At 42.7% G+C, this 14,336-nt stretch overlaps 2 protein-coding genes across 14 annotated transcripts in view; both read left to right on the top strand.

The window, feature by feature from the left end:
* Positions 1-9,021, top strand: part of Znf667 (zinc finger protein 667) — a 31,013-nt gene extending 21,992 nt beyond the window's left edge. For 8 of the 13 annotated variants that reach the window (XR_013050682.1, XR_013050681.1, XR_013050679.1 and 5 more), the window contains 2 exons: positions 5,910-7,563; positions 8,605-9,021. Coding sequence is in view for 1 of the 13 variants with exons in the window: in XM_076570408.1 (XP_076426523.1) it covers positions 5,910-7,495 (1,586 nt within the window). In the remaining 12 variants the exon portion in view is untranslated. Of the gene's footprint in view, positions 1-5,167; positions 5,554-5,909 lie in introns of all 13 variants that reach the window. The other 5 variants (XR_013050688.1, XR_013050689.1, XR_013050687.1 and 2 more) reach the window with 3 other exon arrangements.
* The window catches only part of Galp (galanin like peptide), a 230,325-nt gene that overhangs the window by 165,018 nt on the left and 50,971 nt on the right, over positions 1-14,336 (top strand). The gene's annotated exons all lie outside the window — the stretch shown is intronic.

Below are 14,336 nucleotides of genomic sequence, written 5' to 3' on the forward strand. Positions count from 1 at the left end.
GTGATTTAACTGAGTGTTGTTCAGTTTCCATGTGTCTAAGGCTTTCTGTAGTTTGTGTTGAATCCTAACTTTATCCCATGGTTATCCAATAAGATACATGAGATAATTCTGATTCTTTTGTATATGTTGAGATTTGCTTTGTGACCGAGTATGTGGTCAGTTTTAGAGAAGGTTCTGTGAGGTTTTGAGAAGAAGGTATATTCTTTTGTGTTTGGGTGAAATGTTCTGTAGATGTCTGTTCAGTCCATTTGAGTCATAACATCTGTTAGCTCTCTTGTTTCTCTGTTAGGTTTCAGTCTGGCAGACCTGTCCATTGGTGAAGTGGGGTTTGATGTGCGATTTAAGTTTTAGTAGTGTTCCTTTTACAAATATGGGCGCCCTTGTATTTGGGGCATAAACATTCAGGACTGAGATTTCATCTTGTCGGATTTTCCCTGAGATAAATATGTAATGTCCTTCCCGATCTCTTTTGATTGATTCTAGTTTGAAGTCTATTTTATTAGATATTAGGATAGCTACACCAGCTTGCTTCTTAGGTCCCTTTGATTGGAAAATCTTTTCCCAACCCTTTATTCCAAGGTAGTGCCTGTCTTTGAAGTTGAAGTGTGCAGAAGGATGGATCCTGTTTTTGTATCCATTCTGTTAGCCTGTGTCTTTTTATAGGTAAATTTAGTCAATTGATATTAAGAGATATTAATAACAAGTGATTGTTAACTCCTGTCATTTTTGGTGGTAGTGTGTGTGTTTCCCTTCTTTGGGTTTTGCTGGTGTGAGATTATCTATTGCCTGTGTTTTCGTGGGTGCAGCTAACTTCCTTATGTTGGAGGTTTCCTTGTAGTACTTTCTGTAGGGCTGGATTTGTGGATAGGTACTGTTTAGATCTGGTTTTGTCATGGAATATCTTGTTTTCTCTGTCTCTGGTGATTGAAAGTTTTGCTTAGTATAGTAGTCTGAGTTGGCATCCATGGTCTCTTAGTGTCTGCAAAACATATATCAGGACCTTTTGACTTTCAGAGTCTCCATTGAGAAGTCGGGTGTCATTCTTATAGGTCTGCCTTTATATGTTACTTGGCCTTTATCCTTTGCAGCTCTTAATATTCTTTCTTTATTCTGTATGTTTAGTGGTTTGATTATTATGTTACAAGGGGACTTTTTTTGGGATTCCAGTCTATTTGGTGTTCTGTAAGATGTACCTTCATAGGCATATTCTTCTTTAGGTTGGGAAAGTTTTCTTCTATGATTTTGTTGAATATATTTTCTGTGTCTTTGAGCTGGGATACTTCTCCTTCTATCTCTATTATTCTTGGGTTTCGTCTTTTCATGGTGTCCCAGATTTCCTGGATGTTTTGTGTTAGAATTTGTTGGATTTAACATTTTCTTTGACTGATGAATCTATTTCCTCTATCATATCTTCAGCATCTAAGATTCTCTTTTCCATGTCTTGTATTTTGTTGGTCATCCTTACATCTGTAGATCCTGTTCATTTACTCAGATTTTTCATTTCCAGATTTCCCTCGGCTTGTGTTTTCTTTATTGCCTCTATTTCAGTTCTCAAGTCTTGAACTCTTTCCTTCACCTGCTTTTTCTTGGTTATCTTGTCTGTCTTTATGGGATTTATTGATTTCTTCTAATTTTTTGTTTGTCTTTTCCTTGATTTCTTAAAATGAATTTTTCATTTCCTCCTTATGGGCTTCTAAAGTTATTTTAAGTTCATTTTCTTCTGTTTCATCTGCATTGGGATGTTCAGATCTTGCTGTTGTAGGACCACTGGGATCTGGTGGTAACATATTGCCCTTTATGTTGTTGCCTGTATTCTTACACTGCCCTTTACCCATCTAGGTTTGGGATAGTTATAGGTGCAGGTATTTATTCTTGTGATGTCTTTGTTGGTTGGGTCTTTTGTTCCTTTATTGTGTGTTTCTTTTATTGTCTTTTTGGCCTGAATGGCCAAGGGTTCTGGTGGTTGTCTGGTCCTCAGATCCAGTAGGCTTGTCTCAACTGAGGTTTGTGGGTATTTGGGTGCCTAAATGCAGCGTATTCTCCAGTTCTTCTGGCTTGTGTGGTCTTTACTTGTGCTTATGGAGTCTGTTCTTCCTACTGGTGTGGGTTGTGCCCCTGCCAGTGGAGACTCTTCTTTTGTCTGGAGTAGATGGAGCTGGCTATGGGGATAGCTGAGGACAAATGTTAGGAACAGGAAGAAATGTGGCACTAGAGGTTATGTGTCCTAAATTCCCTGAAGTTGAGAACATAAAGACAGAAGGAAAGCTGAATAAATTGGCTTAGAAATACCTGAGTATGGTAGGGGCTGCTGTTCTTCCAACGGGTATGGGCGGCCCTTCTGCCTATAGGACCTGATATTCTTCCAGCTGGTGTAGGTGGTGCTTGTACAGGGGCTGCTCATGTTGTGGGGGATGGTTGGCCAAGGGGAGGAGGATGGGGTCGGTGGGTTTAGGCAGCAGAGTGGGTTGTAGAGGTTACAGAGTGCAGCCACCTATGGCTGGTTGCTGGGAACTGCTTCAGTCCCCAATTCTTTCAAAAATTCTGTTGTATATTCTTTGAGCATCTTATACATGCATATATTAATTGTATCTCCCTGCAACCTGGCCTTCCCAATCCCCAGATACTCCCTAGCCTGTCCTCCTTTCTTCCACTTTTTGCTTTGTCTGCTGTGAACCGCTGAGTCCTTTGTAGTGTTGCCCTGCTAGAATATTGACTGATCTTGTTGGCTTGACCTTGTTCAGGTGGCCATGACTGCAGTGAATTCACGAGTGTAATGACCACACCCCTCCACATCCTGACTCTTAACATTCTCTCCACCCCCTTCGCCCCAGTGTCTTCTGAGCCTTGGGGAGCCAGACTACTTGTTTATTTGATCTTGCTGGCTTTGTGGTGAAATTTTCCGCTACTTTCTTTAACTCCTCATTTTACCGGGATGTAATTCCAGTGTACTATTCTCCTCATTGTAGTTATGGTAGTTGTTACCAGATATTAAACAGCTGCAGGATGACAGAAGTTCCCCAGCATTCATGGAGTAGCATGTGCTTCACAATTCATAATTGCCCAGACTTGAGAAAGGTAGAGTGGTCCTAGGTTGTATGTTGAGTGGTACATCCAGCAAGGGCTGGATGGGTACTCCAAAACCAAACACATTAATATTTTGACAAATATATTATATATTTGTAATTTAACATACAATACTATAATACAGCATAGCTGGTCTTCTGTCTTGATCATTTTTCCATCAGTTGTGGTCAAATACTCTGACAAAAGCAACTTAAGGGAGAACGGTTCTTAGTCACTGTTCCATTGCTGTAAAGAGACACCATGAGCAAGGCAGCTCAGAAAGAAAGCCAGCCTGCCTGCCTGCCTGCCTGCTGCCTGCCTGCCTGCCTTCCTCCCTACCTGCCTGCCTGCCTTCCTCCCTGCCTTCCTTCCCTCTCTCCCTCCCTTCTTCCTTCCTTCCTTCCTGCCTTCCTTCCTTCCTTCCTCCCCCTTCTTCTCTCTCTCTCTCTCTCTCTCTCTCTCTCTCTCTCTCTTTCTTTGTTTTTTGAGACAGGGTATCTCTGTGTATCCCTGGCTGTTTTGGAACTCATTCTGTATGTATATCAGGCTGGCCTCGAACTCAGAGATCCACTTTCTTCTGCCTCCTGAGTGCTAGGATTAATAGTGTGTGCCACCAAGCCTGGCATAAAAGAAAGCATTTAATTGGAGGCTTGCTTACCGTTTTAGAGGATTAGTCCCTGATCATCATGGCAGAAAGCAAACAGGCATTAAACTGGTGCAGTAGCTGAGCATTTTCCATCCTGATCTGCCAGCATCAGGCACAGAGAGAAAGACAGCCTGGTGTGGGTTCTTGAAACCTCAGAATCCATGTCCAGTGACACTTCTTCTAAAAAGGCATCACCAACTCCAACAAGGCCACGAACTGGTGACTAAGCATTCAAATAGATGAACTTTTTGGGGTCATTCTCATTCAAACAGCCACAAAAGGGTTCATTTTTGGTTTACATTCTGAGGGTAAAGTTCACGGTGAAGTCGTAGCAGCTTGCAGCAGCAGTGACAGCCAGGAAGTTAGGAAGGCTTGTGCTCATCTAGTGTAGCCCAGGACCTCACCCCATGGAATGGTGTCACCCACTGTTACCTAACACTATTCCAGGGAGAGTAGATAAACATCACTCACCCCAGACAGGGAACTAATGACAGACCAACTAAGGATACCACCGAAGTCCAACTTGATAAACCAATGAGTTTCATTGAGGTTATTTGCAGGAATATGGGTGAAAGGTTACCTAGAAGAGCAGAAATGACTCAAAGACGGTTCCATCGCCAAAAGTCCACCCCAGAGTGTATTGTGTGACAAAACTTTTCCTGGGGAGACACAACACACACATCTACTCACCCCAAATAAGGATCCCATGACAGATCACAGTATGGATAACACCAAAGTCCAATTTGGTGAACCAATGAGTTTTATTGGGGTTACTTACAGGAATGTGGTCAGGGGTCATTTACCGGAGTAGACGTGTCTCAGAGACAGCTGCCTCCCCAAGGCCCACCCCTGCATGAGTGACAGCTCACAAAAGCCAGGAAACTTGGAGCATCCCACACGGCCCACAGGCAGCTCAACACCTTGGAGGGTGTCCTTTCCAAGTGACTCTGTTAGTATATTTGTGCTTTTCAGAATTTGACAGTCAAGAATATGCTTTTAGGATTCATAATTTTATAGAGGTATTCACTCAGCTTAAGAGTATAATCCAATTTTTTTTATATAAATTTACAAAGTTTGATGTCACCTTAATCCAGTTTTAGGCGATTTTCATCACACAGGTAACTCTCTTAACCCATCTACAGTTAATTTCTATTTCCACCTTTAATCTCAAGTAACCGTTTAACATTTTTGTATAAATATTCCCTTTTATGAACATTTCATGTAGTGAAATATGTTTAACTAATGAACAGTTTATAAAGTTAAATGTATATGGTATAAAATATATCATATATAAAAATGATTTATTCTCTTTCAAACTTCAAACTTTCCTGAATTCCAGTTACTAAATATTTCTGGAAAGCCCTGTCCTACATTTGTTTCTTGTTGCTGTGATTAAATAGATACCTAGAAAAAAAAAACAAAAACATCTTAAGAGAGAAAGGATTTATTGGTTCACAGTTCTAGGTCACAGTGCATCCCTGAGGGAAAGTTAAAGCGGCAGGAACTTGAAGCAAGCAGCCACTTGATATCCACAGTTAAGAGCTGAGCAGTGCGCTGATGTCTACATTGCTCAGCCGGCTTCCTCCTTTCTACTCCATCGGGAACCCTGAGCCCTGGGAATGGTGCTGCCCACAGTGAAGAAAGACGAGTCAGATACTCTCAGATGCCCTTCTTCCAGAGAGTCTGGATTGTGTCACACTGCTGATTAAAAACAGTCATCACAAAGCAGGAAGATCATTGATAAAGAAATCTGTAAAACTGGAGGCCAGCCTGGTCTACAAAGTGAGTTTCAGGACAACCAAGGCTGTCACGCAGAGAAACCCTGTCTCAGGGAACAAACAAAAGTAATTACCACAAAGACCTGAGTATAGTAGTGGGGACTGGTGTTCTTGTTAACATTGTGTTGTTCTTGTTAACATTGTGTTGTTCTTGTTAGCATTGTGTTGTTCTTGTTAACATTGTGTTGTTCTTGTTAACATTGTGTTGTTCTTGTTCACATTGTGTTGTTCTTGTTAACATTGTGTTGTTCTTGTTAACATTGTGTTGTTCTTGTTAACATTGTGTTGTTCTTGTTAACATTGTGTTGTTCTTGTTAACATTGTGTTGTTCTAATCACCGACTATAATGGCTCCTTTTTTATTACACAAGCCTCATTTCTTCAGCACAGAAAAACTAATTCTAACTTCTTGGTGTATTTCAGAATCAGGGTCTAAGTGTGAGACCAAGAAGTTACCACCAAATCCATGGAACAAATCTGGGCAAAGTGTCCATCAGAAACCAGTTTCTTCACAACAAAAGGTCACTACAAGGAGGACAAAATGTAGCCAAAATTCACTCCTAAGAAAACCCAAGAAAAGACATTCAGGCAAGAAATCTTTAAAGTGTAATAATTGTGGGAAAACCTTTTCTCGAAGTTTGTCTTTTAAACTTCATCAAGACTTTCACACTGGAGAGAGGTCTTATGGATGCAGCAATTGTAGACAAGTTTTCAGACAGATCTTATCCCTCATTCTTCATCAGAGAGTTCACAATCGGAAGAAAAGCTATGAATGTGATAAATGTGGGGGAATTTTTAATAAAAAATTAACTCTGATGATACATAGGAGAACTCACAATGGGAAGGAAAATTTGAACCATGAGAAGGCCCCAGGTTCACGCTCCAGGTCATCATCTTTCAGTGACCACCATAATAATCATGTTGTTGAGAGTATCCACCAGTGCAGAAAACGTGAGAAAGCCTTCAGCCAGATGTCATCCCTTTTATTTCATAAGAGAATTCACAGCAGAAAGAAAATACAACAATACAATAAATATGGTAGAGGCTTCAAAAAGAAGACAGTCCTTGTGCGTAAGAGAATTTGTATTGGAAAGAAAACTCATGAAACTAAGAAGGCCTTAAGTCAGGGTCTCAAGCAGAGAACTCACCATTTAGAAAACCCGTTTACATGTAGGAAATGTGGGAAGTCCTTCAGTAGGATCTTACCCTTAATGCTTCATCAGAGAATTCACACTTCAGGGAAACCCTACAAATGTGGTAAATGCCAGAAAGACTTTAGACGGCTTTCCACCCTTATTCTGCACCTAAGAACTCATAAGGGGGAGAAGCAGTTTAAGTGCAATAAATGTGAGAAAGTGTGCAATCGGTATTCATCCCTTATTCAACACCAGAAAATTCATAAAAGAAAAAAGAAACTCATTGAGTGCAAGGAATGTGGAAAAATGTTTTGTGGAATGGAAAACCTTAAAGTACATCTAAACATTCACTCAGAAGAGAAATCTTTCAAATGCAATAAATGTAGTAAAGTCTTTGGCCGCCAGTCATTTCTTATTGAACATCAAAGAATTCATACTGGAGAAAAGCCCTATCAGTGTGAAGAATGTGGGAAAGCATTCAGTCACCGAATATCTCTTACCCGACACAAGCGAATTCACAGTGAAGACAGACCTTATGAATGTGATCAGTGTGGGAAAGCCTTCAGCCAGAGTGCTCACCTTGCACAGCATGAAAGAATTCACACTGGAGAGAAGCCCTATGCATGCAAAATGTGTAAGAAATCCTTTACTCAGCGCATATCCCTCATTCTACATGAAAGAAGTCACACTGGGGAGAAACCCTATGAATGTAATGAATGTGGGAAGGCGTTTAGTAGTGGCTCGGACCTTATACGACATCAGAGAAGTCATTCTTCAGAGAAACCGTATGAATGTAGCAAATGTGGGAAGGCATATAGTCGGAACTCATCTCTGATCCGACATCAGAGCACACATTCAGAGGAACAATCCTGAAGTTGTTGCTAACTCTGCAAAAGCTAAAAAGGATGTCAAAGAAGTGTTCAGAGGCATGGAGAATGTGTGTAAGTGTTCTTGACTTATAATGATGTATGTCCATAGGTTGAGATATTTAAAACAAATATATTTAATATACCTGCCCTACCAAATGTGATCGTTTAGCAGCACAGTATAATGTGGAGTCCCAGTTGTTCACTCTCCTGATTGCATGACTTCCTGAGGGCTATGACCTGACCTGACACTGCTGCCCAGCATCTCGAGAGTTATCTTACTGCTTACTGCTTATCTTCAGCCTAGGGAAGGATCATCATTCCTAGCCTCAGGGATATTGCTTCTGTCCACCATAATGCTGAAAAATCCTAAATCTGAAATCATTCATTGGAGGGAGGGAACTATCTACCTATAACATGTTTTGTGTCTATGGGGCCATTTTATGATATTCTCCCTTTGAAAGCCAAAGAGCAAAAGTAGCTGGTGGATTTTGAACTGAAGATCTGAAATCAGCTGAGGTGTGCTCAGGATATTGGATTAGGGTTTGTGAATGAAGGTGTTTTTCAGTTCGTATTTTATTTCCAGTGTAGTTTTTAAGGATAATTCACAGGATACATACAAAGAAATGGAACTGCAAAGTCCATTTTTTTTCTAGATGGTGCTTTGATCCTGAGTTGAGGTCCCAGGAAAATGGAGTGTTGAGTCTGTTCTCAGAACTAGAACTCCTGTGTGTAAGGACCTAGCAGGCAAAACAGTAAACAGGGTGCCTCTTTCTCCTGACAGAAATGTGTTGGAGTGAGAACAAAGAAGAGCTTGTTAAAGATAGTATTCACAGTGGTGTAGAGCAGTAGCCAATACCACACTGCCTCCATGGATGTGAAGATACACTGTGAGAATCTGTGTGACTAAGACAGGCTTGGGGGTGGGGTGGGAAGGAGATACTGAACAGTGAGGAACTTCAGAGCAGGGAGAAGCCATTTTTTACTTTTTTTATTTGAAAAAAAAAAGTCTATATTTATATAAATAAACAGCATTTTTATGTAATAATGCTAATTGGTGTACAAAAAGTAACTATGTGTTTGTGTTTTTATGGCCTGAATATTGTGTTACCTCAGCTCATATGTTGAAGCCCTAACACCTCAGTGTGATGGTACTTGGAAATGAGATTAATAAAGCCATGATGCGGATGGGCCTTTTTGATACGTTTATTGATCGGAGACACCAGAGGGCTTGATCTCTTTCTGTACCATGTGAGAACACAGGCGGCCATCTGCAAACCAAGGAAAGCCCTTATGAGAACCTGACCAGTGTGATGCCCTGACCTTGGATTTCCAGCCTACGGAGGAACTATGAGCACCTGATTTCTCTTTAAGTCACCAGTCTGTGATACTGTGTGTTAGCAGCTCGAGCTGATTAATACCTGGAAGAACTCCTAGGTTAATGTATTGGATGTCTTCCTTTGAGCTGTCTAACCCATTCAATGTATTTTTATGTCCCTCTTTTATATAAGAAATAAATATATAAGAAATAAAGTCCGAGTTCTTTTGTATAACTAGATTGTATATACTCAGGCTCTTTTGAATGAGTTTTCCTTCTGCAAAAGCTATTTAGGAGAACACCTGTTTCTTAAGAAAAGTTTATAGTGTTTGATCATGGGGATCTGAATTTAACCACAAATATTGGGGTTTGAATAGGAAATGTGAATGATAGACTCATAATCCCCAGCTGGTAGGAGGCTCTGAATGAGGCCTTGCTGGAGGAACTAGACCATGGGGGTGTGGGTGTGTCCTTGGGTACTGTGTCATGTCCCATCCTTTGTTTAAAACAACTTTTTTGAGAATTAAAATTTTTATTTTATGTGTATGAATATATGGTAGCAGATGTAGACTCACAGCCAAACATTAGGCAGAGCTCAGGGAACCCTGCAGAAGAGGGAGAGGAAGGCTTGTAGGAGCCAGAGTGGTTGAGGTCACTAGGAGAACATGGCCTACAGAATCGACTAAGCAGGCCACATGGGGGCTCTCAGAGACTGAGGCAGCAGTCTTGGAGCCTGCATGAATCTGTGCTAGGTCCTCTACATGTTACGGTTGTTTAGCTTAGGGGTTTTGAGGGACCCCAACAGTGGGAGTGGGGGTATCTCTGAGTCTTTTGCCTGCTCTTGGGACCCTTTTCCTCCTGCTGGGTTGCCTTATCCAACCTTGATATGAGGGTTTGTGCCCAGTCTTATTGTAACTTGTTCTGCTGTTTCTGGTTGATGTCCCTGTGAGGCCTGCTCTTTTCTGAAGAGAAATAAAGGAGCAGTGGATCTGGGGGAGACAGAAGAGGGGGAGGGACTTGGAGGAGTGGAAGGGGAAGGGAGGGGAAGCTGCAGTCGAGGTGTATGAGAGTAGAATAAAGAATTAAAGATATTTTATATGAATGAATGTTTTGCCTGCCTGTATATATGTGCACCGTGCGTGTGCCTGGTGCTCTTGGAGGCCAGAAGAGGGCATCAGATTCCCTGGATCTGGAGTTATGGTTGTGAATCACCATGTGGGTGCTGAGAATTGGATCTTCGCAATGACAAGGGCTCTAAACTACTGAGCCGCTTCTCCTCCCCGCTCCCATCTCAAGTCAACCAATTTATAGTGTTTTGCTGTGGCATCTTAAGCTAATATATTGGGGAGCTTTAACAAGAACCTTCTCTACCCCTCTTTTTTCTGATTACCACATGAGAGCTCTGCCCTGCCTACCCTGCTCACCCTGCTAGGATGGACTAAAACCAAAATAAATCTTACCTCGTTTTGCTCTGGTATTTTGTCTCAGCCATAAAAACTCTAATACAAGTAAGAAAACAACCAACTTGCAGGCGAGGTAAAAGCAGCTGTCATGCTGTTTAAAGGTTAAATTTTCATTATGTAAACAAAAATAAAATCACTGCAGCAAATGGGTGAAGAATGACACGGAAGAGGATCAGGGAGAGGCGTGCTTCTCTCTTTCCCTTTCTACCCCCCTCACCCCTGCCCAAAGTTTTATCCTCTCTCATCTGCCTGGAAGGTTGGTTCCAGATCAGCGGTATCCCTAAGAGGATGCCATCGGGGATGTGGCTCAGTGGTAGTAGAGCATGTGTATTCCACTCTGCTGTGATAAAACACTGACTAAAAGCAACTCCGGAGGAATGACTTTATTTGGCATACACTTCTATGGCATGGTCCATCATCGAGAACTCAGGGCAGGAACTCAGAAGGCAGAAACTGGAGGAATGCTGTTTCCTGGCTGGTCCTCAGGCTCATGCTTAGCTAGCTACCTCATATACCCCAGGACATCTCGCACAGAGAATGGTGGTGCCTTACCCTCAGACCTCAGTTTCCAGTTAAGACAGTCCTCCACAGACATGCCCACTGTCTGATCTGGGCAGTGCCTCAGCTGAGATTCCAAATGACTGTAGGCTACAAGCCTGATGAATCTGAATTCAATCCCCAGAACTCACATGATGAAAGGGGAAAACCAATTTCTGCAAGTTACTTTTTTTGGGGGGGAATGCTTTAAATTGGGGATATTTTATTAATTTTTTTCATTTTTCTTTATTAAGAAATTTTCTACTCACTCCACATACCATCCACAGATCCCCCTCCTCCCTTCTCCCACCCTCCAGCCCTCTCTCCCAAGCTACCCCGCATCCCGACATCCCCCAAATCAAGGTCTCCCATGGGGAGTCAGCAGAGCCCGGCACACTGAGCCTAGGCAGGTCCAAGCCCCTTCCCACTGCACCAAGGCTGTGCAAGGTGTCACACCACAGGCACCTGATTCCAGAAGCCTGCCCATGCACCAGGGACAGATCCCGATCCCCATGCCTGGGTGACCCCCCAATAGTTCTAACCAAACAACCATCTTCCGTATCCAGAGGGCCTAGTCCAGTCCCATGGGGGCTCCACAGCCACCAGTCCACAGTTCATGGGCGTCCACTAGTGTGGCCGGTCATCTCTGCACGTCCTCCCATCATGATCTGTAACCCCATTCTGAGAGTTGGAAACAAGTGGATCTGGGGGGCTTGCTGGTCAGACAGAGTAGCTGAAAAGGTGAGCTCCAGGTTCACTGAGAGACCTTCTCAAAAAATAAAGTAGGGCTGGGCATGGTATATGCCTTGAATCCCAGAACCCAGGAGCAGAAGTGGGGGGATCCTTATGAGTTTAAAACTAGTCTGGACTCCTAAATAAATAGTTCCTAGTCAACAGAAGAAAACAACAAAAAGTAGGGGGCTAGAGAGATGGCTCGGTGATTAAGAGCACTTGGTGCTCTTCCAAAGGACCCAGTTTCAGTTCTCAGTACCCATAGAGCAGCTCATAGCTGCTATTCCAGTCCCGGGGCTCTGACGCCCTCTTCTGGCCTCCAAAGGTACTGGGCATGCATGTGGTGCACAGACAGACATGCCGGCAAAACACCCATGCACATACAAACAGAAACAAGAAGGCTGGGGAGGTAACTCTGGTAGAGCACCTTCCACAAAGTCCTCTCCACCTCAGCTGGATCCCTTGAACCTGTTAAAGTCATATGGTAGCACCCATGTCTGTAATCCCTACTCTTATAAGTACACCCTCATCCATACTCCTGTTAGGAACCCCAATAAAAATTCATTTTGGTGCTGGGCGATGGTGGTGCACATGTCTAATCCCAGCACTCGGGAGGCAGAGGCAGGCGGATCTCTGTGAGTCCGAGGCCAGCCTGGGCTACAGAGCAAGTTCCAGAACAGGCTCCAGAGCTACACAGAGAAACCCTGTCTCCAGGAAAAACAGAACAAAACAAACCCACAAAACTCATTTTGGGACTAGAGACATTCCCAGCACCCTCGTGGTGGTTCAAAACCATCTATAACTCAAGTTCCAGGGAATCTGACACCTTCTTCTGGCTTTCTCAGGCACTAGACATACATCTAGACAAAACATGTAAAGTACAAATTTAAAAAACAAAATTAAAAAACACCCCAAAAACTCCATTGATTTACCAAGTTGGACTTTGATGCAATCATTACTTTGGTCTGTAGTGGGTTCCCTTTCTGGGATAAGTAGACATGTGTGTGTGTGTGTGTGTGTGTGTGTGTGTGTGTGTGTGTGTGTGTGTGTGTAACAGTATTAGCTGTTCTGGGACTCACTTTGCAGACCAGGCTGGCCTCAAACTCACATAGATCCACCTGCCTCTGCCTCCTGAGTGCTGGGATTAAAGCATGCACCACCACACCCAGCCTATACTTTGCCTTTAAATAGACACCTGTTATCTACATGATGCTGTGTGTCTTGTCTGAATTCTTCCTATAGAGATCACATAGACTAGGATGCTGAGAGGAAGCCAGAGCTAGAGCTTTGGTAACAATGTAAGATTATTCTTGGTCCAGGGTACAATCTCACTATCATATGGATTTTCATCCTTTGTCAGAAAAAAGTATGTGTGCACATATGCATGTATGTGTGTGGGAAGTATGTGTGCAACAGAGAGGACATGTGTCTGAAAGCTGGTGTCAAGTGATCCAATTGCTCACCACTTTTTAAAGATTGCTGTCCATGTGTATGCACAAGGTGAGGGAAACGTGTGCCATGATACACACCTGGAAAGTAGATTCGCTTCCACCACTTCCCCATAGGTCCTGGGGCTTGAATCCGGGTCCTTAGATAGATAGATGGATAGAGCCGTATTGATGGTTGGTCACCTTATGATTTGAGAGTTTCTCACTCATCTTAGAGTTCATCAGTTTAGACTGATGAGTATGGTGATATTTTATTTGTACTGAAATGTGATTTTAATTTTATGTTAATAAATAAAGTTGCCATGGGGTCAGAGCTATTAGAGCCATAGCAAGAGCGTGATGGTTAGAAGAGCTAGGTAGATTTCTGTGTGTTCAGGGATACAGCCAGCATTGGAGACATACGCCTTTAAGACCTGGAGGGCGGTACTTACAGGCAGTGATGAGGCAGTCATGTGGTTGGGTTTAGAACCAATGAGAAGGCAGAACAGAAAGACTATTTAAACACAGACAAACAGGAAGTAGCTCTCTCTCGGGGAAGTTAGGAGCACTGCAGGAGGTAAGATTTTATCTCTGAGCTCTGACCTCTCGGCTTTCTCTTTTACATTGGCTCTGTGTTTCTTATTTTAATAAGACGATTGGTTACATCTACAGATGAGTCAACAGGGTCTGCCCATCTCTGTTCTTGTGGTGCTGTGGTCATAGACTGGCATACTGCTGTACCAAGCTTTTGAGTGATTGCTGGGAATCTCAACTCAGGTCCCCATGCTTGCATGGAAAGCATTTTCCTGGCTGAGCCATTTCCTGAGCCCTATAAAAAATACTGACTGGCCCCGTTGTTCCTAGAATCCAAGGTGACTGCAGCTTTAGGATAATAACCGGGGTCCTCTGGGCACCTTTTATGGTGGTTTTATGAGACTAAGTCTAGAGTCAATGCTTTTTAGCAAGAGGACTTGTAGTACCTGTTATAATCCAAGACACTGGTAACATATTCTTTCCATTTTCCTTATGCACACGAAAAGTTCATTAGTTTTATGGACATCCTCAAAGAATCAGCTTTTGTTTTGATTTTCACTCAGAATTGGTGAGGGGGCAGGTGATAGGGATCAAATCTAGGTAGGGCTTCCCTCATACATGCTAAGCTGGTACTCTGTCCTCAAGATATACTCCAAGCCATCTGTTCTTTCTGTAGTTCCCATTCTTTCTTTCAAGAGAGATTTTTGTATGTTTTGAGTGTTTTGTCTGCATGTCTATCTGTGCACCATCCAAGGAGCCTCTAAGAGGACATCAGAAGCCCTGGACCTGGAGTTACAGGTGGTAGTGAGCCACCATGTGGGTGCTGGGAACTGAGTC

The sequence above is a fragment of the Peromyscus maniculatus genome, chromosome 1 (assembly GCF_049852395.1).
Source record: "Peromyscus maniculatus bairdii isolate BWxNUB_F1_BW_parent chromosome 1, HU_Pman_BW_mat_3.1, whole genome shotgun sequence".
NCBI classification, from domain to species: Eukaryota; Metazoa; Chordata; class Mammalia; order Rodentia; family Cricetidae; genus Peromyscus; species Peromyscus maniculatus.